A 25,882-nucleotide genomic window follows, 5' to 3' on the forward strand; every position below is an offset into this window, starting at 1 on the left:
TGAAAAGTATTAAATTCAACTCTGGCATTTTTTTGAGTTTGTTGTTTTAGTGACCCCTCTGTTAGGTTTAGTGTTAATAGAAAGTCCAAGGTAAATTTTGCAATCTGTGGGACTCATTACTTTGCCCCGTGTTCCTCTAGGAATTTTCTCATGGTGAACCGTGGGAGATGCCCTTTGTACTGAGAAATGCGGAGGTTGTTTTGCAAATAATATATAATTTCAAGAGAGCTGCCATTCACTGTGCTGGAGATAAGGTAGTATGGAATAAAGCTTTTCATCTTCCCTGCTGAGTGCCCATGCAGATTCCATTTCACAGGATATTATACATGATAGGGGAGACATGGATGAGAATTTCAGGACATATATGGAGATAAAACCTCAGCTGTTTCCGCAAGTGCATCTGATGGCATTGTGTCTCAAACTACTTTTTTTTTGCACTTACACTTTCCTGTGGTGCAAATTATAACTTAAATGCAAGAAATGAAAAATTTAATTCTGAAGGAACATAGTGTACAGAACAAGTTGGCCAGACTTGAATGATGTCTTTTTCTGTATTAAAAAAAAGAAAAAAAACAACACCCAGCTCTATACTTAGAAATGTGCACCACTGCTGCCATCACTGCTACAAACATCACTCACCATTGTTCCTGTCTTCTTGTTCAGAGGACTACTGCAAGTGCAGAGAGATGCTATAAGAGGATACTGCTGCTTCAGTGTAACAATTTGCTAGAAGAGGCTTTTCAGTATGGGCATTTGCACCCTGCCATTTCACAGGGACAAGTGAACGACCACGAGAGCTGCTTGAGCGTTTTTGTCAATTTCAAAGAGACTTCAACATGGCCTTGAACATGATTCTTTGTTCTGTGGAAATAAAAAATCAAAGAAAAATAAAGAATGTATTGAACAGCCCATCTTCACAAGAAAAACAACAGTATAGGTCGAAAGTTTGGACTCAGCTGCAGAAGACCGCTGTTCGCTTCATGTTTCCAACCATAAGTGTCATGTTTCCGACCACGAGTCAGGACAAAAACCACAATAACGATTGTTGTGGTGTTTACTGATACCATGACAATGAAGGTTGAAGCTACGTTTCAAGTGAACATTTCAACCCAAACCATGATCTTTCCCTAACCCTAACTAAGTGGTTTTTATGCCTAAACCTAACCAGACCTTAATAACAGTGCTGTCACACCATAAAACATAATTATTCTTTAACAGTGGTTTGTAACAGTTTTGGAAAGTTGCATATTATGCTCCTATTGGTCATCCTGAAAATTCTCCTATGGGTCATATGGAGTGCAGGTACAATCGACAATGGTCATTTAATTATGTGGATGTGTTATTACTGAATCACCTAAAACATACGTACACTGTAATGTAACCAAGACTTCTGTTGTTAATGATATTTAACATTGATAAACATGCATATGACAAAACATGTATGTTTTCTCCCAATCACAAAATGTGACTTTGTCTTCATGGACATCTATCTTGTATAAGTTGCAGCCATAGTGCACCCAACATTGGTACTAAGCAGATATCACTGTATGTCTAGTATCCATTTTCAGAAACCATAGATGTCATCTTCCTTTTTTGTTCCTTAGGTTTGGATTTTGACTATAGGTGGCACTTTTTATTCTGTGTCCGTTCAACCATGTTATTTCAAAATAAGTTATTTCAAATAACTATTAAGTGTTAAAGTTAATGGAAACATAACATTTTTCCTGCACTTCTTAGTATCTTCCTGCCACTTCTGTTTTTTTTTCAGCCTGGGCTTATTCTTTTGCATCAGTCAATAATATAGCCATTCAGTTCAATGAAGATGCTGCTTGGTGTAAATATGCAAAAGCTTGGTGTTCCAAATCTGTTGTATTTTTGTATATAAAATTGCAGAAAACAGATGATGCCCATAGAGTATAAACTCTAATGTGTTTGTAAAATTTGAATATTTTCATTAACACACATTTCATTTGTGTCTAATGCAGATGGATGCAAACAGGAACACTACCATCAGAATGAAAAAAAGACACCTTGAATAATGCCACACTATACATAGCAATGTGTAAATGATGGGTCTAAATGACCCACTCGCCAATCAGACCCATTCTATGGACTAGGTTCACTTATAACAAGGCCAGCACTGCAGCCAAGGAAAAACAATTAGAGAAAAACCTATCTTCCCCAGTGGGTTTAATGCAAGTGAAGAGAGATAGGTTTTGTAATAGATTTTTGTCCGTGTAAAATGAGACGCTGACCTCTAGGTCCAAGACACTCAAAGACATCAGAAGAGCGGGACAGCACACTCCCAGTGGGGCTAAAGGATATTCATCCAGGACATCATTCTCGCACTTGGTGTGAGTCATACTACCAGCCATGACAGCTACTCCTCATGGTAGTTATCGCCAGAGAGCCTCTGAGGGTGTTCAAAGTGGAGATTGCATCTATGCAATCAAGTTCTTTTTTAAATGCCATGAGACCCTGGCAGTTGACACTGACTTTTTCAGCCTTAGTGGAAGAGTTGAGTTGGTGTTGTTGATCATGTCAGCTTGATGGATTAATGAAAAGGCTTTTTTTTTTTTAATTGGGGGTCTTCCTTAAAAAGTATATTTTTAATTTGTTTTTCTCATGTTTTTATTTTTATGTTTTTATTAATTGAATACGCTTGTCAGGAAATCTATTTTCCTCACATATTTGTAAGTTATTTTCCTTCAACTACTGTAAAAAGCAAATATACAGCAAATATATTGGATGGTTTTGCATCTACAGCTGTGTACCAATTTTTTGAATTCTTTATAAATATATTTACACAAGCTGAACCACTATTTGTTGTTCTACCTTGTTGATGAAACGCGTACCACACTGTTCATTATTCAGATGTATTGATTGAATCCCTTAAATATTTGTCAGAGTTCTTGTTGCACCTTAGAAATGAAGGTGCGTTTGAATCTATGTAATGACTTTTGTCACTTGCAAACTCTATTTCTTTCTCCGTCTCAGTGCAATCAGAAATATTCTATATTCATTATTTTAAGTCTGAACTGCTTTTTGTTAAAGTTCTGAGAGAGGGGACTACTCAGTGTGAAAGACTTTACTTTCATATCAACTTTAGCATTGTTCCTGTCTGTGAAATCATTCATTTTCGTTTTTTATTCATCTGTGCCAATGACAGCTAGGTCAGTATGTTTTCAGGTTGTATGTCCATCCATCCGTCTGTCCATCCATCCGTCTGTCCCGTTCTCAAGAACACCTTGAGGGAATTTCTTCAAATTTGGTCCAAATGTCCACTTGGACTCAACAATGAACTGATTAGAGTCTGGTGGTCAAAGGTCAAGGTCACTGTGACTTCACAACACACATCTTTGGCCATAACTCAAGAATTCATACACTAATTATAGGTGTCACACAAATGTCTAATAGGATAAAATGATGACGTGATGATATTTTATATCCAAATAGTTTCTAAGTGAAGACGGCATGTTTTTCACCGGAAATTATTCTCTGGAATCACACATGTCAATATCGCGATTTCACCATTTCACCAGAAAATATAGTACATTCTTTCAAAGTCTTCACTACAAATATTATTAGTATACAGTATGTACAGACTAATAAATATTATTAGTCTGGACATACATGGATGTAAACTGCAACTTGACTGGTTGGTGGAGGCTGTCGTTAGGCTGTATTTCTAGTTTGTCCTCACTTTAACTGTGATCTCTTTGTTCCATTTAGGTGTCTTTGACATTGTGCATCTTAATGAACCGTTATAAAGTCCCCAATTCTTATACCTCTCCTCAAACTAAAATCTGGTTTTTCATGCGTGCAAGAAATAGAGAGAAGACTTAGAGCAGACGTGCTGTTTCAGAGTTACATGAATATGCTTTGCATTGAGGTTTTAACTATATGCTTGCTTGACAGTAATGGTGAGAATGTTACCTCTAAACTATGTCCTCTAAATTCAGTGTGCTGCGTTTTCCATCATAATATTATAGTTTCTACATTTAATATTTTCATTGATAATCGCTGATGAGTCACTATTATTTAATTATTTTAATGACTGATGTAATCCTACTAATAATTTTAGAGAATTTTTGGCACATGATGTTTTTATCCAGCTTATTACTGACTATACTTATATTGTCTGTAACAATTTGACTGTTGACATTTTGGATAAGTATTTAATGGTATTTACATTTTGGAATACTTTTTCGTATGCTATTTAGATGGATTGCTTTGAGAACAAATGATATTCCCATATTCTTCCTACGGTACACATTTACATATCCCCATTGACATTAATCAAGTGCAGCTCATGCCCACATGCACATTATGTTTTGATTCAGAGTTCTATAGTTTTAATCAAGTTTTCAGTTTTTATTCAGAAAATGCAGTGTCTTATTCAGAATATTTAACTTACATTGTTATTGGAATATTGCAGTTTAAGTAAACATAGTCATTGTTGGAGCACAGTGATGGCACATGTGTATGTGTCCTTCAGGACATGTAGAAAGTAGAAACATTTAGTAGAAAATTGTTGCATATTTTTGGGGTTAAGCTGTTGTTACTTATTATTATATATCATCTTGTGTCACAGTGAATAAAAGAATGCCATCATACTATCTTGTTAGATTTTGATCCTTAATCAGGAATCTTGCCATAATTGTGTTAAACAATATTCGGTTTCTTTTTGCTGATCACAGCCTGTTTCTTATGTCAACCACAGCAACTGCGCAATGTCCCTAGTTTCATCTATATTATTTAAGCTTTGCAAAACAGCCAACACTGCCTTTTTTTTTCTGCGGGGGTAGAAAATGTGGCGAATTGACTAGTCAATCTCTCCTGAGTAATTAGCTATATACAGTATCTACCAGAGCTGACTTCTGCAATGATTGATGTCCATTCCAATAAACATTTCTATAACTCAGTTGGTTTTATCTACATTAAGGGAACAAAATACGATACAACAGTTAGTATCGGATGTTGTGGATGCATCTCTGCATTCCTAAGAAGCTTTTAATTGGACACGTTTTTACATGGCAACTTACAATAAGTGGAATCGTAATATATACACAAACAACTATTATTCAGACATTTGTTTATACAGTGCATTAAGACTCTGCTTTGAAGTAGTAATGTGAACATGACATGTCAGCATGGTGGAGTCTTAATATAATACATGTAATACTGTATGTCTGTATTTTTGTGTTTTATCAACTGAGGCACACTCTAGGGACTTTGAACCTAGCTGGATCATACACACTTTTACACACACTTTGTGCTCCAATAGCCTCTGATTTACAAATTGAAGACTTTGTTTAATCCCCCTTTATCCTGATGTGATCCAACCATTTAGAATCAAAAGCCAACAGAGATATCTGTGTAATTTAGGTTTTCATGGTCTCTGCCTCCCCTGTTGATGCAGCACAAGTGCAGTGGATCCAGATCGATCAGCCACAGTGGCAAAGTGTTATGTCAGTGGTCCCATTAAACAAACTGAAGTATTGACAAAGCTGCTCACATATTCTCCCCGCAAAGGCTTATGTTTCTATGGATTGTAGCAGTATTGGTAAAAGGATTGCTGTTTTATATTAACATATAGTGTTTCATAGATAGATAGAAGCATGGCACCTCATCAAGCAGCACATTGTAGTCTGAAGGGAATTTCATGGTCTGTGTGTATTTTACATGTTTACAAGGTTGTAAAAGGTAGAACATCGGAGTAACAACATTGTATTTAACAGCAATCTAAGAGTAAAAATGTCTGTGTTCTGCTGGTGCACATGTCTGAAAGAAATAGCTTTGTTAGTTTAAGGTTTGAAACCATGCAGTGAATGAGGACGACAATTCCTGCTGTTAGAAATAAGTAAGGTTCATACCACATAGAGTGAAACTACTTTGAGGTGTCCTAGTTAAGATAAAAGTGTGTTTCAAGGCCTTGATTTTGGATTCACAAAACTGAGAAGTTTTTTCTTTTTTTACGCACCAGTGTAGTTGTAAAATATATTATTGCTATTTTAGATGCAAGTGACTCAGGCTGCAAGTATACATATTTAGATTTCATTTGATAGTTTGAGTTTACAGGTTATTACCCTTGTCAAAAATCTATTAACTGAAAATCCCATACTAGGGGATATTGAAACCAGCTGTTGACTTTGCATTGCATGCAGCAACACACTGACTGTAACATGCCTCTTCATTCACCTTGGCATTAGTAAATGGTAGACATTTGTTTAAAGGCGTTCGCTAATTTACTGCGCCAATCAACTGTAAAATACAGTTCCATTAAATGCCAGCACATCCTCTGAGCTTTGGTTTCTTTCAAGGGAGTAAGAGGCTTCAGAACATTGCCAGCTGATGCATTTTATAATGTTAATGAACTTGTCAGAGTCTGGATGATGCACACAGAGGAAGTAGCCTGCTTTGACTGTCTGTCCTTCCCCCAACACTTTTCTTTGCAATACACTTAGATATTAAACATATTTGTGTGACAACAGCCAAGTTAAGTATTAAAGGACTAAGAACGGTTGCTTTCATTAATTGTGACTGAGATAATAAGCTCACCATGCAACCTCAAAAGCATCTGCTTTCTTTTTCATTATCTTTGTTTTGGGCATTGTGCCATTGTCACAGTTCATCCTTAGAAGCAGCCAACCAAAGGCTTTCATATTTTATTTTATTTTAAATTTCAGAGGTATAGCCTTTGGAATATGCTAAAAGTCCAAGAACTCTCTTTCATCTAGGGTCTTCCTCATAATTATTGAGAAAGCTGTGATACTGGCTTGCATTCGGAGGCCTGCATCTCAGCTGGGATTTTATATGGTCTGGGTAAACCCTTTTCCTCACCAAGCTAATGACTGAGGCATTCTGAGCCAGGCAGCATCATGCAAAATTAAATCCATCCTTCATTTCCCTTTTTCCTGAAAAAAAAAAAAAAAACACTGTCTGCCAAACATGTTTAGATTATTTGCATTTTGTTTTAGCGTAGCAGTAATTTGTTAACAAAAAAGCTTACTGAAGCTCACCCTTGTTGACCAAGTCACAGCAGAGTGAGCACTGCCAAACGTGCAAAAAACACAGAAATCATAGCCAAAAATTCCTGGCAGCGATACAGTTTTACTGACCACAGTCTTCCTGTGAGCAACATATACAGTGTATGATGTTGTATTTGCAGTTCTTAAAAAATTATGTTTATGTCTTTGTCCTGCCATGTTATCTGGTAACTTTTGAAAACCCAACTTCTAAGCATTTTGAGGGAAAACTATTTATAAGCATGGCATGTCCGATCAGCTGCCTGTTTTACTTTAGATACTTTTTCACCTCACTGAAGTAATCACTAGCGACACAATAAAGGGTACATTTACAGTTTATGACAGAAGCTTGCCCAGGCATCTGCTAGAATGCTATCACAGGAGTATTCTCAATTAAAAGCTACATGTTCTAATCTTGTTTGATGCAACCCTGACGTAACTGTCCTGACGTGTACACCCAAGCGATAAATCACTCACAGATAGACATCCATAGATGGTTGACTCTGTGGACCTGGCTCCAGATTACTTTCAGTGCTACAGAGCAACATGCAAGGCTAATATCAAGACTGTAGAAAAACTTTCCTGCAGCTATGTAAAAGCTGGAAATGTATTATGGTGTCTTTTTGTAGTGTGTGTGTTTGTTTGTATGATAATTTAAAATGATTTTTGTGTGGTTTCAGTGAGTTAATTGGCAGTGTTTCATCCACATTGTGGTTTGTTGGTCAAAAACTACATGCATATACTGCATTTGAACACACAAAATGTATATTACACTTTCACCTAATTCTACCACATAAATGCATCATTTAGATTTAAAATTACCTGGTGACAATTTGATTTACATGCAGTAGGGTGTCTTGCAGATCAGGTATTTAAAATGTCTTGTTGTTTACTGGTTCAATTACACCATTCAAATTGGCACATAAAAGGCAGGGATACATAAAAACCAGTTAGAATTTATGGGATTAGATAAATCTGTCACAGGGTTTCTTTCTGCATCTTTTGAAAGCTGTTAAGATATCTCTGAGGCAAGCCATTTTCTCCCAGTATCAGAAACATGCACTGAATGTACAGCTCAAACAAACTCCCTGATAAATTGAGTTGAGAACAGTGACAGAGAGATAAACTGAATTGTAAAGCAGCTGTGATGCATTAATAGAGTGCTCTGACGCCAGCAGTCCTTTGCAAACATCTCCACCGGGACACTTTTAAAAGATAAAAACATCTGATTGGATCCATCAATATGGCTCAAATGTAGACTTGATGCCCCGCCACGCCTTCCACAAATCTCCTCGGTAGCCTCACATTTGATTGAAACATTCATGTTCTTTGGAAAATGTGTTGACATGTCCGTTTCATCCATGCAGTCCATATTATGTGTATGCAGAATACTGCGCTATGTGAAATGAGCTTCCCTGCTCAGAGAAAACTGGGTGACTGTGTGGGCACTTTCTCAAGCTGATATCCCACGGCTCTTTCTTTGTTTCAGATTTGCTCATCAAACCTAAAATGTGTGGTTGGCAAAAAAAATACAGGGCCTCTATCACAGAAACCCACAATATAGGAGAAGAGTTATTTTCTTCGCTTTCATAGCCTACTCTTCCCCTTCTCACCGACTTGACCATATGAAAAAATGTTTTAAGTCAAAATGTAATTTTAATTTAAGGTAATAGCTTTCTTTAGGTAATTCACTAGTAGATGTGTTGCACTTAAAGACATCTGAACAGGCACACATTAACAGCACAACATGGTTAAGGTATAAAATGAGAAAGACCTATGGTAGCTTTTCATGACCTTTTTTTGGTCTGTTTGTCTTTTGTTTTCTTTCTGCCACTGAACTACCACAGAAAACTTATTATAAACAAATTGCTGAAATGTTCCAGACAAGCCCTGTAACCCATTTCATCATGTAAATGCCTTTGCTCTGCATGAAGGACTTAAAATGCCTCTGTCATACAATTAACATTGATCTCCACAAAAGGGACACATCAGTTGCACTCGTAAGACTTAACCCATGTGTGATAAAAATGTTACTGAGTTTTGTTTTCCCCCGGCGTCTTATATAGGTTTTAGCGGCAGAACTCTGTGATTTTCTCTGTACACTAAAATATTTTCCCAAGGATTCTCTCAGTAAGGAAACAATTGCTTTTTTTTCCACACGTGTTTGACAGCTCTTGCTTGCAGCAGACTTGAAGCGATGTGCACAACACAAGGAAAGAAACTAATGAGAGGAGATTTGTGTAGGGGGGAAAGGGGAAGAAAGAAGCGACGGATTCTTTTCTGCTGCATCCGACTCCCTCTTTGTCGTTATTATTGTCTGCTGCTTCATTAGCCAGTGTTGCTTCATCACACAGCCTTGAAATCCCTTGGCCCTCACCAGGTGACTAAAACCTTCTTTAAACATGCTTTATATTGCTTTAGTCCCCAGATGATAACAAGGTTTCATTGGCACTACCACTCTTCTCCCTTTTGCATGGTAAGGCTGTGGTTTCTTGTTTCATTGCTACAAGCAAGTAAACATTTATGCCTTGACATGCTCACATTGTTTTTCCCAAGCTTCTTTACTCTAATTGGAAACCATTGTCTTTGGTGACTCTAAAGACCATTTTCCTTTCAGATGAACTGCGCTAATGAATGCACCTCCTTGGACTGCAGATTTCAGTGGACACAGAAGTGGCCAGCAAGTACAAAAGCTTGAAGAGAGTGAACTTGTGAGGGATACTTTACCTTACAATGTGCTTTAGTACAGCGCTGGTGAGCTGGAATGTGTCTGGTGCTCGTCATTAGGCCAGCTGATGGATCATTGCAAGGAGAATGTGCCCAGGAGGAAAAGGACAGAGATCAAATGGGCAGCTCGTCTCCCAAGTCTTGTCTGATTAGTCGTTCTGTCCAGACGCCTCACACTGAGGGGCACGTGGGGTCTGGCTTCTGTGTCCATCTCAGCACCAAGAATGATGCAAGGCAATGACATACACTTCTGGCACCCGAGGGCATCATTTTCCATGCCTTTATCATCCGTTGAGTACCCCACATCACGAGCCAGGTTATCTCACAAGCTGACTGCGGTTAGAGGTGTGTTTGGCCACCTGGCTCAATAGGAAGCCAGCGAAAAGGTGGACCAATATCAGTTCCATCAGAGTGTTTCACAGATGTCAGTATGAAATACAAGGTAGAGAGGAGCTAGCTACTAGTGAGCTTCAACAAGCAAATTTAAAGATGAGCTTCATCTTCATGTGTATTTTTAAATCGAACAATTTGCTATGGCAAAAAGGATTGGATAATAAGACAATATACTGTATGCAGTGAGATGATTGTGAGACATCAACTGTGACAGATATTGACATATCATGTAAAGCAATTTTGCTATCTCTTTAATATTTTCTAACCCCACAACAAGCCAGACAAGACCTTCAAATTCCTCACCATATCAGGAGATAAACAAAAACGTAGCATTAAGGTTAAGGCTACCACAAATAATGTCAGGCCACTAACTCTTCCCTGTTTGACACCAGGGAATGAGGCAGACGGAACGTGCTTCGGAAAATGAATTGTTATCTCATTTGAGACCCTTTTATGTCAACAGAGCTAGTGTCAACGTTCCCACAGGGGAATCATTTTATATTATGATTACTACTGCTAAATAATATTGAGAAATAACTCCTTATTTAAATTGCTTGAGGGAGATTTATCTCAGGCTCAAAGGTATAATGTGTCTATGTTATTGTATGTATGTGTGTGTGTGTGTGTGTGTGGGGTGGGAGGGGGTGGGTTGTTACTGTTGACATACTACAGGTTCATTTATAACACTTCAACAAATAATTCAAATAATTGGCTTCTGCTGTGAGTGCATGATGTCCCTGCTAATAAATAATAATAATTATACATTTAATTTGTACTGCGCTTTTCATTCATCATGAAACTCAAAGTGCTACAGTATTAATAACACTGAACACGCAATGTAAAGAAAATAATAATAAGAGTTAAGATGAAAAAGCCTTCCTGAATAGAACGGTTTTTAGGCCTTTTTTTAAAAAAAGAGACTAGTGTCTGTGCTGCCCTCAGATGGTTAGGAAGAATGTTCCAAAAGCGTGGTGCATCAGAGCAGAAGGCTTGATCCCCCATGGTGTGGAGCTTAGTACTGGGGGCCTGGAGGAGCAAGCTGCTGGCAGATCTTAGGGTGCGGGTGGAGGTTTGTGGTATGAAATGTATCACAGACCAACTAGCAAAAGAATATAATAATAATGTTTTTACTTTAATTAAAGATTTGTTGTTTGAAATATCATAAATCAACATGAATCACTGGGGGCACCACAGCAGACATTTGGAAAGAAGTTTTATGCACACTACTGCACAGATATTAGCAGTGTTTTGGTGCCTAATTAATGTTGTGTCATAATGGCCCCTAAGTGATATATTTAAGTTAGGAAATAAATTTAGAGTCTGAGTACAATAAAGGTATCGCGCTACCGTCAAATCCTGTCTGCACTGTAGACACATCAAGACAAAAAGATAAAGCAGTGGAACATGAGATTAGTCGTGTAGAGTAAATCAGGAAAATAGAAGCATTTAATATTAAATTAGAATTTTTGTTCCTCAGTACTTAGCTCAGTTGAATGAGGAGACAAAGTCACCCTGGAAACAAGCATTAGTAGTAAATAATATGAGCCACTGTCTGCTTCCTCAATTTAACTCAAGCATGTCTTATTAAAAATGGAAAAAGGGCCCATGCCACATTAAGGATTAGAAATTTGTATTTAAGCATGAAATGAGCCCTATGCTGCATGCTGTACAGACAGATAAATGTTTCAACCCGACCAGAATACATATTCTTTGGATTTGCATGAAACATGGGAACATTTGGTTCAAATATGTACATTAGTCCTTCATAACCTGTCTTAAAACTCCATCACTCTGATGAATAAATTGGAATAAAACATGCAACAAAATTCTTTTATTTTATCTTTATATGTTATTTTTCCATACAGGAAGCAGTGCTGACATTAAGTGCATTGAATCTGTTGTTTTTGTAGGTGAAATCAATCATTCTGTGGGATGTTGCTTTAACCTTTTAAATTTTTCCTGCACAGTAATCCCTGTGTGAATTTCTGCTTTCAACCAATTTCTGTCAGAGGACAGTTCCAGTGATACATTTTCTCTCAGTATGAAGACAGAAAATGCTTTATCACAATAAACTCACTTATAAAATTTATGAAGAAAACAAAAACCTTTTGTCTATTTTAGCATTCTGCCAAATTCGGCATTCTGTTGTATACTCACGACCTCCTTTATGATTTATGCGTTGAATAACACTCCCCATATATCCATCAACCAACAGATGCAGATGGTGGTTCCAGTAATCTGGAGGATAAGGAATAAAAAAAAGGGGGGAGGAAAAGAACTGTGAAGCTGCAAACATATGCAGTCTCGTTATGTCCACAGTGGCCCTGATGTCTTTTAAGACCATCTGTTTTCCAACTTGTGTGCCCTTGTGAGCCAAAACCCATCTGTGATATAAAAAATAAAATGGCAAAAAAATGTTGTCGGACCTAGGTTTGGCAGACAAAACTACATCATTAGTTATATAATAAAGGAAAATTATTTCTCTAGATTGTTCTTCAATTAGCTGGTAAACAGTCATAATTGTTGTGACGCAGTTTTTATTTTGTGATTGATCACTCACATCAAAAGCAGCACAGTAGCATTCTTGTAACCAGGCTTATTAACACCATCCACATATATACATAGACGCTGCATCGACTGCTGCCAAGACTGGCCTCCAAACAAATAAAAGTAAATGGGCTGCAGTTTTTTCTCGATCAAAAAGCACCATAACGTTTACATTTCTCAACAGATTTCAATGAGTTGTTTTTAAATTCAAGGTTTATGATCTACACGGAGTAAAAAAAGAGTTTTGAAAAAAAAAAAGCTTTTTTCTACTTCACATAGTTCATAAATCCTTGAATATAAAAACGACTCATTGAAATTGGTTGAGAAATGTAAATGATATGGTGCTTTTTATCCACAGCCCCCCAATTTATTTGTATTTATTTACAGGCCTGTGTTGCCCGGTCCAATATGGCAGCAGCATTGACATACGATCCAAAGGCCAATGCGGCGTCCATGTACATGTGTCTATGTATATCTATGTGCAACACACTCACATGAACAGCAATTGCCTGGAGGAGAAAGTTACACACATATACAATCCCCATGTACAAATTGCACACTGTACTGCTAGAGTTGCTGATAACCACTGACAAGTTCCACTCAGCAATTATGTGTTGCTGCAATGTAAGTTGTTGAGGCAGTGGACAGCATTACTCATTCCACTTCTCCAAACTTTAAACTACTATCACCCCCACATTTAAACACCCATAACTCACATATGCAGCCACTTAATTACATACTGCCACGCAGCTTGCATTTCATGCTAATAAGTTATTTGGACTTTGACACAATACATTATCAGTGCTGAATGCAGTCATCCTCATTTGTTTTAATTTTGTAATTTGCATATCAAGCAACACGCACGTCCAGTAATAGGGACAAAGTGGCTCAGGGTGAATCAAGGCTGCAGGAGCCTGGAGGTCAATTGGGCAAAACAATAATTCAGCCAATGAAAACCAGAGCAAAGAGAGTGGAGGAGAGAGTCTGGAATATAATGAATGGAGCAGAATACATGTGCAATTGAACAGAACAGAAGCTTCGTTGACACAAAACAAGAAACAGGTGTAATTAAATTAGAAACTGTATACATTACTGCATGTATTTAGGTGCATGTTGTCAGTGGTTATGTTTCTGTACCATTGACACCAACAAAAACAAATCTCTGTGCATTTATTCAACTGAAAGTGAATAAGATGACTGTTACTTTGTGGGAGATGGACACCATAGGGGTTTGGCAGAAAAAGCAGAGGATGGCGTAAGAAGTGAGATGTTTCATCAGCTAAAGACTATTGTTCAGATACAGAAATGTCAACCGCTAGTTGGCAATACAAAACAATCCTTGCAAAATCCAGGAAAACATACTGTGCAATAAACCTCTGATTATAGCCAGAATGTGAGTATATGGTGTCTTATCTCTTTAAAAAATTATACATCACATCGCCTATATCTGTAAGGCGTTTGTGTCAAAACAGATAAACAGCATAATTCATTCAGAATTCATCAACAAGATGAAAACATTTCCAGTGGCTCACAAAATGAAGTAATGTAAACAGTGTTAATGTTTTATTGTATTTTATTTTATTTTCCCATCCATACAACTTGACGTTTTGGTCAGCTTTGCCTTCTGTGTCCTACAGCAGGTGCCCAGCCTCTTACAGCCTGCCAGCTGTCTGATAAAGACATTGTCAAAGGAAGGTGTGAGCGTGGAGTCACTTAATGCACATTGATCAAACAGATTAAGGACAAGTGCCCACAATGATGTTCTTCCCCCAGCACTGCATCTCATTACCTGCACGTCCTTGATAGAACCCTTTGATATTTAGTTGAAGTCACTGTATTACATAATATGCCACTAATTGCTGAAGTTATGTAATCCTTTATTGTAATTCTCCTTTTAGAGCTTGTAATAATTTGATGCTTTATTCAGTTTCAGAGATGATGCTTTTCCTTTATTCTGATTGTGTTCTCTTTTGATAAATTCCCATACTAATAGAGAGAAATAGTAAATACCATTCCTCTATACATAACCATGGTTATTATCATAGTGTTGTGGCGAAAAAAATAGCTTCTTAATTTAACAGCAGTAGGCATTTTGGTGCATGGATAGTATTTTTTCAGCTGTGCCATTATTAGCATCCATTGTGCTCCTGGAATGGGTAACATTTACAGAATGCTCCTGAGAATACGTACAATTTTCTATTGTTAGCTAATCAGCTTTACGGCGCAATTTGACAAGAAGTGCTTTGCTCAAGGGCATCTCAGTGGTAATTGTGGAGGTAGATGAGTGATTCCTTGCCCCGGTTTTCCGAGCCACTCTTGGAAAATGAATTTTTCTAAACTCTAGCACCACTTAAAATTCGTTCAGAAAGGATGAGCTGTTTTCATTTTATTTTTTCACTTTTACCACTAGAGTGTGCTTGAATGTAGAACCGTCAATGCTGCCCTACTATATATAATAACTATATAATAACCAATATACTGTAGATCAGCAGTCTCCAACAAGTCTGACCCGCTTTGATCTCATCACCTCTTCACTGTCAGCCCACAGACAGCCTGTCTCCCTCAGAATGACAGCCATAATAACCATCTCTGGATGGCCTTGTCTCAGATGGCTTTAGATAACACTCTTGCATAACGCTTAACTGCCTGAATTTATACCCTGGCTATGCCTGACCCTCACCCTGCTACCTTCAGGGTGTAGCTAAATGCAGCTGGTCTGTTCCTGTTGGTGGCACAGTTTTCATGAAGCCCAGCTCTAATCCTTGGATGTAATCTGGCAGTTCCAGCAGCAGCCAATCACAACCTGTTTGCACTCTGTAATATTGGAATGAAAATGCCTGACAGCAGAGTGAGAGCATGTGACACCAATAATGGCCCAGAAAAAATATCTGCAGTCATAATGGTGTCCATCTTTACCTTGTGTGTGCATAAAGATAAGACCTTTAAATGACAAAAGAACATTACGCTGGCTTCCAAATTCAGTATAAAAATATATTTCGGGGAACAATTTAGGATCGTAGATTTTACAAACATTTTACAAGACGTAACATAAGAGATGATCGTAACACTGCCATGAACCATCATGACAAGTCTACATTTCTAATAAATATCCCAAAATCACATTGAAAGGATATGCTAAAGCTTGTTGAATTCTCTGTCAAAAGTTTTGAGCGTATTTCCCTATAAAGGTGATGTAAACTCACTTTTCCTGCAAATTCAGCATCCATTTAAATTAGCGTGGAAGTGCATGATGAGCCAATCTCAGCATCAAAGGTACTGTTCATATTTGCATCATCAGTTAGCTACCAGCCTGAATTAGCTGCGGTTCCCCACTGAGAGTAGTGACAGACAGAGGGAGGAGAGGAGCCTGTCATTTGAAGCATGAAATCCCTTTAACCAAGTCCTCTGTCACTCAGCAGCCAGTAGGGGAGCACAGCATGCAGAGCTGTAAAAGCACAGGTTAAGAGGCAGGGCCACCAATGCCGCACACTGGATTTGCTTACTGAATGAAGATCAACATTACACAGCACATCCACAGATGTAGCCATCACTTATGGACCACCTCAGTCAGCAAGCATACCACACCAACACCTCAGTGTTGCCTGTAGTTACACTTGGCAGCTCTAAGTGCCGCAGACTAATAAAGTTAATACATGATGCACTTTTATCCTGCTGCATCATATTTTGTTCTGTTTATTACACTTTTTAGGTACACCACTTTAACAACACTTTCTTCTGTATTGTCCCTACTATATCATGCTTTGTGCTCCATAAAAGCAATGACAGTGAATTTCATCTTTGCATTATTCTTGTACCCTAGCACTCCCTTACCTCGCATATTGTGTACCTCCCGGTGTGTACCTCCTAGTCTTTTGCCTGCCTGTTTGTTACAGCACCTCAAAGGCTGAGAGATATGTAGTTTTTATTCCTCTGAATTTAATGCAATGGAAAGGCTCTGTGCTTTTACGAAGTAATGTTGATCTTCTTTCTATTTTTATTCCAAGTATATATTTTTATCAGCTATGTACATTAATCAAGCTCATGCACACATGTTACATATGAAGGATAGGCTTCAAGACGCATTATATATAATTTTGAAGAAGGTCATGACAAGATATTATATTTTGACTTTTCTCAACACAGTAGCAAACAGATATAGGAAAAGAAATAGAAGAAAAAAATCATTACTGATGATAAACAAAAATATAGCAAAATCATTGTTATGACACTATTTCATAATAATAAAAATAAACATTACAAGTAAATGTAAATTGATTTCACTTTCTGCCCTACTCTGAGATGTAAGGTCTGGTTGTTAAATGCCAACATTATATTCATTTTGTTCTTGTGTACAGCAATGATACCAGTTTTACAAGTAAGACAATGTCTCCCAATGCTTCTGCCCTCAAAAAAACACTTTCAAAAAGACACTTTGTGAAATAATAATATTAGACAAATTAGTGTGGATATGAAGGAAAGTGCCAAACTGGTTCATGGCAATGGTCTCATCATCTCTCTTGTTGCTGCTTGTCTAAGTCTTTAAAGGGACTGAATGGGAATAAATTTCATTAAGACGTTATTTGAGAGCAAGGTACGCTGCTGTCCATCTAATGAAAGTTTTAGACTTGTAGATTCAGATCACAAAGAAATTCCAGTAGAATATGAATGAACATTTTTTAGCCATTATCATGTACTTGTAAGACAGCATGTGAAGGACATACTGTTATTACTCAAACCTTGGCATAACATTAAACTCCATGAGGTCTTCCACATCTTTTTGCTTGGAGATTCGAATATCCTCAGTAATTCTATGCATTTTGTGTTTCATCTCTCTTCCTAACCAGCTTGAAAAATACTATAAACGACTAGTTGTAGTGATTTTCTGACTGCTGCCTGAAATTATGACGCGGGATACAGGTTGAATCTCTCACAGTTGGCCTGCAGTGTGTTAGCTGAATTTCCTCCAGTGGCTGCTGATGCAGCTGCAGCCTATAAATAGGCCCACCCCAGACAGACAGAGGGAGGAGGGCTTTAGTTAACCCCTGAGACCCAATCCTAATCTGACCCCAATAATAGGAGGCATCATTAGAGAGTCAGCTCAGCTGAATGGCCAGGAAGGATACAGGCCACCTTTTGCCTGGAAAGATTTTGGCATTATCACATCTCAGGAGAGGCACAGGACCCTGTTTTGAGCATCTTCAAACTCAGCTCATTGTCAGCTACCTGTCGTGGACACTTTTTTGCCTGCTGGCTATTCCCTCAGCCAAAATCTATCTGCTATCTGCTACAATGCTGACAAGGGAGGGGTGGCTGAATCTTTACCACTCATGCCTATATTTTCATATCTCCAGATAGCCAAATGTTGAAGAGGTTTAGTGCCTCTGTGCCTCATATGCATTACATGGCTTGGATTCAACAAAACAGTTGTAGCAAAGCTTTGCTTCCCCAACGGTGCTTTTCTGCAATCAAAGAGTATTCATCTCCCTCTTGCCCTCCCTCTTGTACAGCCATTTTGGCACAGTTTGGCTCTCTTTCTCCCCTCCCACTCGTTCCCTTCTCACTGTTCTTTTCCTTCCTTAGTCAGTCATTTATACCACAAACAGATCCCCTTGTGGGCATAGAGAGACATCCACTGATGTGCAGATTCTTTCAGATTTATTACTCAGGGGTTTACGGGTCGGTCTTAATTAAGAGGTGAAATCATTAAGGAGGGATAGATAAAGAGAGGGCGACACAGACATGACCTGTCTTAGGCAGAAATCTCTTCTCTGGTCCTTATGGCTTCTAGACAACCAAAAATCTGACACCTGCATTATCCACCTGCAGGTTTTTCATGGGGAGGACTGAAGCAATTGTAATGCTTGTTGGATTAGATGGACTGTGAAAGAAGAGACGGCTAGAAAAATTCTCTAACTCAGCTCAGTACTTCAGGGCCAACAGAGCATTTTTACACTGGTTTATGAAGCCGTGTAACTCCAAAGTCAACTGCAATGTGTTTGGGTAGATCGGAAGTGAGCCTTCTTGCGGGGGATTTGTAAACTATTGCTATTGCTCATCTGTGTAAATAAGCAGGCACGTTTTCCCCCTTATGTCATAATAGCAATGTGAGTTGTCTTTCACTTTCACTTGGTTATATGGAAATAAAATGACTATGAAATACTGATAATGTGCATATCACAGGCATAGATATGCATCTGATCTGAACTAGTGATTAAACTAACAAAATCCTAAAAGAAACTACAAATATAAGATCTCTTTTGAAGTGATAATTCAAAAGCTTTTGTAGTTTTTCAATTCTTCTTGATGCTAAACACTCATTGTGGTGTTTTTCCACTGTACTTCCAGGAGATCACTTGGCAATTAGACACTCTGATGTCTTTTTTCCCTGGATTGTGGTAATGATGTTTTAGTTTCTGTTGGTGTAATGTCTTTTTCAGCACTACTAGGTAAGGTTATTGCTGCTCGCACTAACTACACAGTTCTGTATCTGCCACTGGAAAATGTTTCACTTTCATGGAAATTGGAAATTGCCAACCTGATTACTTTGTCAGTGGTTGTCTTTTTCAAAGACACGGAGCATTTAAGGTGTCGGTAGAAAATCTGTCCTAGTTGCAATGGATTGGATTTAGTCAAGCTTTGCTCACAAACAAATACAGCAGGTTGGTCCTATGGAAGGTCTTTGTCATTTAAGACCTGACCAACACCCACATAAGGACTTTGAACAAATACCTTGAGGGTATCATATTAGTGCCAACTCAGAGATGTAGCTCCAACAGAACAGCGTTGCAGTAGAACTATTCTCAGAGGAACCAACAACGGTGCTTGTATGAAGGTCCACTGGAGAATTGCCAGTGGGCTATAAGAGATATTTTAGTTACCTTACTGACAGCAGGCTAATTATTTTTGCATGTGACTATCAGACAAAATGTATTTGTACTGAAAATGTATTTGCGAGCATGCTGATGAGACATGTTAACAGGGTGAGCAGACTAAATGTTAACTGCTAACAAGCTAAAATGTTCTCAACCCAGAATTGATGAAACGTGTCAGCCACTGTTGCCTAAAGGTTGAACACCTCAATAGCTAGTTTAGGTCATGTGGGAGGCTGCTGTTGATAAGTGCACACAAATCGTTCAATCACAAGCATGAATTAAGTAATTTGTACACACTTTTTTTCTCTCCATGACACCTCCTGGACTCTGTAAACAAGCAAGCTTCAATTTTAAAAAGAGGCTTGTTGTCTGACTTAAGGCTAATTTATGGCAGGTCACTCAACACTTTCGGTAAGTGTCGAAATTACGTAATTTCAACAGAAAAAAGTGTTGCAAGACACTTTCCTTTCATGTTGCATGCACTTGGAAAATTAAGTCGTGCACACTGTCATATTTTGTTGTGCAATGTGATTGGGTAGTGTTACTAACGTCACCATGGACATTGTAGTTTTCACTGAACTTCCTTATTAATATTTTTGGTCTGTAACTTGAGATAATTTGTAATGTCCTTTTTTAATTAGTTTAATTAGTTTACCGGTCAGGATGATACAGTATAATGTAACTAAACAAGCCGGCTGGAGGATAAAATCTGGTTACCGTGGAGACAATCGAAACTTTTCGTCATAGCATAAATTGAAAATGTTGCACGACTATTTAATTTCTGTTGAGCAACACTTATAAAGTGTGGAGCCACCTACCATAAATTAGCCTTTTAGTTGTTTACACTTAATGGTAGTAAATTATTCTGGAACTGACAGGAACATAAGCCGATGAAAACTGCAAACAGGAAAATCCTTTTTTTGGTATGAAAATATATTTCATTTAGTTTCACAAGTTAACACACCAACACTAATAATGTGTGATATTGAGAGAGATAAAGGCAAACAGCTGAAAACCGACTATTTCAGTTTTCATTGACAGTTTTGCTGCATAATTTGTCTTTATGAATGCTTGCCTCATACTGTATTAATCTGTAATGTAATCACGTTATGTCTCAGTGACATTTCATTATTAATCCAGTAAAAAATATGCTGTCTCTCAGCCTCCCATATAGGTATCATACATCACAAAGGTTAAGGGAGGTATTTTTTTTTAAGCTCTGTAGAAGCGTTTTCACATAAGGTGCTGTACAGCCATGTCAGACAGAAATGTCTCTTGACTCCCTATGGTGATGTTTCTAAAAGGTCCATTACTGTAACTACAGTGGTGGCACAAGTCTGGGTGGTTGGAAAGCACAATTTTCAAACATGGCTTTGCTTTTAGAGACTGACCTTTTTCTGTTGTCGCTCTGTCTTCTACAGCACAAAACATAGCCACATTATTGCTCAGCGTCTACACCCCTGAACTGATATTAATAAATGAGCTGATGGCCATATTCTCAGGTCCTTGACAAGGGTGCCAAAACTTTTTTCGACCAAATAGTGTCACAAAACTCTACAATCACTTGCTGAAGCAGGTGAATGCTTTGAAAAAGCCTTGCAAGTAATCATCTTGACCTTTAATATTTTAGATCTGTAAAAATATCCAAAAGCCTTCCTCGTACTGGTTACAGGTGACAAAGGTAATTTATTTCTGCACTCCTGCTTTTGGTTGTTTCAGCATTGTCAACTCCCTGTGCAGTACCACTTAGCAAAGTAAGCCTGAGGCAGTGTGCTTTCTCTGGAGGCAAGAGGTTATATGAGTTACCCCACATTCACAGGGAACAATTGTTTGCTCTTATAAATACAATTTAGCTTTGTCTCTTCATGAGGCGATGTGTACATTATACATTATACGGACTAATCATGAAATGCTTTGACGTTGTTTACCTCACTGAAGGGATTGGATTGGATCAGAACGATAGCATCTTCACTGGCAAACTGAAGAAGGATTCCTGGCCCACCAACAATTTCCTTCTTCAAAGCAGCATTAGTGGCTCCATTAAAATCCTGTCACCCTTTTTCCTTTATGGCTGCCTGTGGCTTCTCGGGAGAGAAGAAATCACAGTCATTCAAATGCTAAGTGACTTTAGCACTCCTGTGAATATTAGACAGGAAAGAACTACTCCATCATCTACCATGCCCAGAAAAAAAAAAGATGAGACCAGTGTTTTGAATATCCTATCCACCTACCTCTGCAGTATCTCGTCACAAGCCATTACCTCTGCAGAAAGCAGACTGCTTGACACATACAGAACACTGTACTGTGTCAGTCTTCATTAAGACTTAACCATGTGCACGAACACATACCAGCAGCTGCCTAACAGACTGTCTCGCTGATGTTATCATGTCAGCAGGTTTTCAATCCCTTGCTTTCGGGCATTATAAGGAATGTGCTTATCATGGCTGCAAATAAATCAATGAAGTAATTGCAGGGAGGAGTACTATCTACACTCCAGGCCATGAAACAACAGGTTCTCCATGGGGGCAAAAAGGTATGCCCTGTCCCATCCATCATTAGAGGAATCATCTTATTAATGCTCTCTCTTTTTGCTTCACAGGTCACAGATGGAGGTACCATCAAGCAGAAAATCTTCACTTACGATGCTATGTTTAATACCAATTACTCTCACATGGAGGACTACCGCAGACGTGAAGACCTTGTCTACCAATCTACCGTCCGGTGAGCCTCAAAATCAATTACCTTTAATTTAAAACAAGACTACTTGCTTAACTCTGCTCTTACCTGCATTACCTCCACTGCTTTTGCTCCATTTGTGTTGCAGCAATGGTGAATTGCAAGATTTTAAGCTCACTGTAAAATCCAACAACCTCTTAATGTTATGATACTAAATCAAGAAGAACTCCTGCTCAGTGATACACAACTTCATTCCCAGCCATCTGCTGTTGGTCAGACAAGGCTAAACTGGAGTGACCGGACGAAGGGGTTAGTGCATTATTACATGAGGACAGGAGGTGGTGGCGAACTCTAATCATCATCTCTATTCAGGATAAAGAGTTTAGTGCGAAAGATTTAGCTAACATCTGGCTAGGCCAGTCTTTATTCCAGCTGTATTGGTACTTTTACCCCAGGTGACTTCACACAGCCACACTGTGTATACATTAACAGGTTTTACTGAGAGAAAGCAAGAGATAGAGAAGGAGAGAGCAGGAGGAGGAGGAGTCATCTGGCTCTGGTTGGCTTGATTACACGTTTAAGGCGTCCTGGGGACTGTCTTCTTTTACCCCAGGCCTCAACAATACGGCTGGCAGCTGTCTGCCCATCTCCTCATTTCTTGCTCCCTCTGCTCTGACTCTCCTCCTACTGCAGATATCCTTGTCTGAATGTTCAGCAACACAAAGAATGTGCAAGCCATATATTGCAACTATGACTTCATTTAAAATTGGAATGCTTCACACTTTGCATCCTTTTGTAATGATCCTACTTTCATCATTCCCTTTCATCTCATCTTTGTCCTGCTGCTTTTCTTTGATTCACCTCATGTACATTCCTTCCTTTTTGTATTTTTTTTCTCCTTTTTCGCTGTTTCCATCTCTTTTCTCATGTGTGGTGTGGCTGCCCAGCTGAGGATGATTTATCTGGACAATCCTACTATCCCTTTGGGAGAGTAGGCATCATCACAATGAAATGGTGTACACACTTACATGCACACAGACATGGAAACATGAATGCACACACAAACAGAAACTTGACCCCCCACGCCTGGACACCCGCGCACACACATAAACAGAGAGTGAGAGAAAGTCTAATACAACACACCGAAGGGGGTAGGATTTCAAATGAACCAGCATCCCAAACAGCTGGATGCTACCTGCACTGACCTGTATCCGTATCTGTATCAGGATGCTTAGCCTGTGTCAGTCAACCAGAGAGAAATGTTGACTCTTTCTATAGTCACACCATTCCTCCAGTCAGGAAAAATATTCCCTCTGACTGGTCACGGTCCCACTTTCATGCCGTAACATAGAAGCTCAACACTACTAAGAAATGCAAAAGGCTGAATTTTTACTTGCTATTATCTCCCATTTCCACCTGAGAATGGTAAATCTTCTGTACAAAGCCTTAGCAGTCTGACAAATCCACTTGTACGACCAGAAATGAATGCTTCAATATTCTGTATCTTTTATAAACTCAGAGCATTTTGTATTTTAACATTTGCATTTTCAGCTTTTCCTTTTTCCTTTTCGTAGAATACTTTTTCTCATAGCAGTATGTGATTATTGTGCTATAATAGAGTAACACTAAGAGAGGTGATTTTTCTCCTCTCATGATAGCTTTCCAATTATTAGACAGTTTCAAAAGTGACATTGATATTGACTTCATCTAAGATTGCCTAATCTTGCCTGGCTTTGACAGCTATTAGTCGTAATCTTTCAAAGAATGGAAGCAGCTGTAACTTTTTCTATATTCAAGTGCCAATGCATAGATTAGTCCTTGTAAGACAAATGACAGATTTTGCATGTAGCTGATGACACTTGAGGTTTGAAGGACCTCCAGTATTCAAACTCTAATTATGGGAGAAGGAGTTTGCATCCTTTAACTTTAAAATAGCTTTTAATTTGTTATAAAAGAGGAATGCATCACAGCAAGGGCATACATAGGTTTGATTTAAACAATGTTAGAGACAGTTTTGAAATGTATTGTTGTGTTTGTGCGCACTCTCACAGACAAACACACAGCATTGACTTTTTGTTTAAATTTGAAATGACCTATGATTATGTTTTCCTAACAAGCCACCTCTTGTGGCCATGCAAATAATAAGAGCATGGTGTTGTTATAGCACCACAAAACTTCTTATGGGAGGTTAGGGTGGATGGTTGAGCATAATAAGCGTCAACCATGTCCACAATGTTTCCCCAACATTAAAGGGGATGTATCATGCACTTTTCCATGTCTACATTTATATTCTGGGACTCTACTGGAATATCTTTGCATGAAAAAAATATACTGACTCTTTATGCAGCGCCTCAGTTCGGCCTCTGTCTGTCTCTTTAAGCCGTCCCTCCCGTGAGCCCACTCTGTTCTGATTGAGCTTCTGGAAGCTGCCCCTCAGCACCATTTCAGGAGGCTATTTAAACAAACAGTAGTAGTAGGATTTTCTCCTTGTTTACTCTGAATATAAACTTCTTAAATACATCTGTGCATGTTCAAGCCAGAATCTGATCCAAACTATGAGAGTGGACAACGTGAACAACCCATGGAACAACCTTAGCAACAAAGTCTACCAACGGATAGGCCATTTTCGGGCATCCACAAACAATCTGACATAATCATAAGGAGGAAGTAGAGGTAAAATTGCAAACAGAGCGTTCAGAGCAGGCTGTAGCCCTGGCTTTTGTCTTGCAGGGAGCATTTTTAAGAAATGTTCACCTCAAGTTTTTGGAACATTGACCAAAATAACAGAAAATCACAAAAAGTATGATATGTCCCCTTTAAAGAAAAGGTGGAAGATCAAAAAACCTTCATAGAAATCACTTTTGTAACAGTAACATGGATTGCTTTGGAAGGTAATAACAACAACTTACAATTTGTGATGATGTAGGTATGAGGATGAATCCAAAACCTGCCTGTGCCCTGTTGTCACTGCAGGGGCTGCTGTTACCGTAGAGTTTTCCCTGGTAAGATGATACCATATACAAACAAGTCTATTGTGTGTGCTATGGCTAATTGTGTATATAAAAGATGCCCATTATCTCCCACACAATGCTATGATTATGAGACATTGTTGTTACGGTATATAAATCCTTGCTTACATTAGCAGTCTTCTGGAGAACGGATGTCATTAATTTTCAACATAATACAAACTGAGAATGTGTCTGATGAAAAGGTGTTTAGAATAGTGTTTTTCACTAAATGTGAGCTACTCTGGATAACCAGATAATCAGGTATCGCTTATCTTTCATCGCTTCTCTGCCCAACTCTCTCCAACAATGAAAACACGTAGAAAACACGCAAACCTGCTGGGTGAAGTTCTGAATACATCTGAGCAGTTAATCCTGCATGAAATTAAAATTTGTCATTTGAGATTGGTTAAAAAAATCAGCAAGGACAACTCCATAGGTTATGGACTCTGAGAGACATGACCCAAACATCAATTTGCAGATGTATGTCTTCACAGTAACCGTAATTTAAAATTCTATCTCCTTCAAACTATTTTGTGAGTCGTCTATATTACTGAGGGAGAAGGAGTGGTTCAAGATGCTCAAACATAATTTCCTCTGTCTTAATATTTAATAAGAGCCATGTTGCTGTAGT

At 38.4% G+C, this 25,882-nt stretch overlaps 1 protein-coding gene across 2 annotated transcripts in view; it reads left to right on the forward strand.

The window, feature by feature from the left end:
* The window catches only part of igsf21a (immunoglobin superfamily, member 21a), a 188,165-nt gene that overhangs the window by 83,850 nt on the left and 78,433 nt on the right, over positions 1-25,882 (forward strand). For both annotated transcript variants that reach the window (XM_067586498.1, XM_067586499.1), the window contains exon 3: positions 22,167-22,288. In XM_067586498.1, the coding sequence (XP_067442599.1) occupies positions 22,167-22,288 (122 nt within the window). The remainder of the gene's footprint in view (positions 1-22,166; positions 22,289-25,882) is intronic.

Source organism: Thunnus thynnus, chromosome 4, assembly GCF_963924715.1.
Source record: "Thunnus thynnus chromosome 4, fThuThy2.1, whole genome shotgun sequence".
NCBI lineage: Eukaryota > Metazoa > Chordata > Actinopteri > Scombriformes > Scombridae > Thunnus > Thunnus thynnus.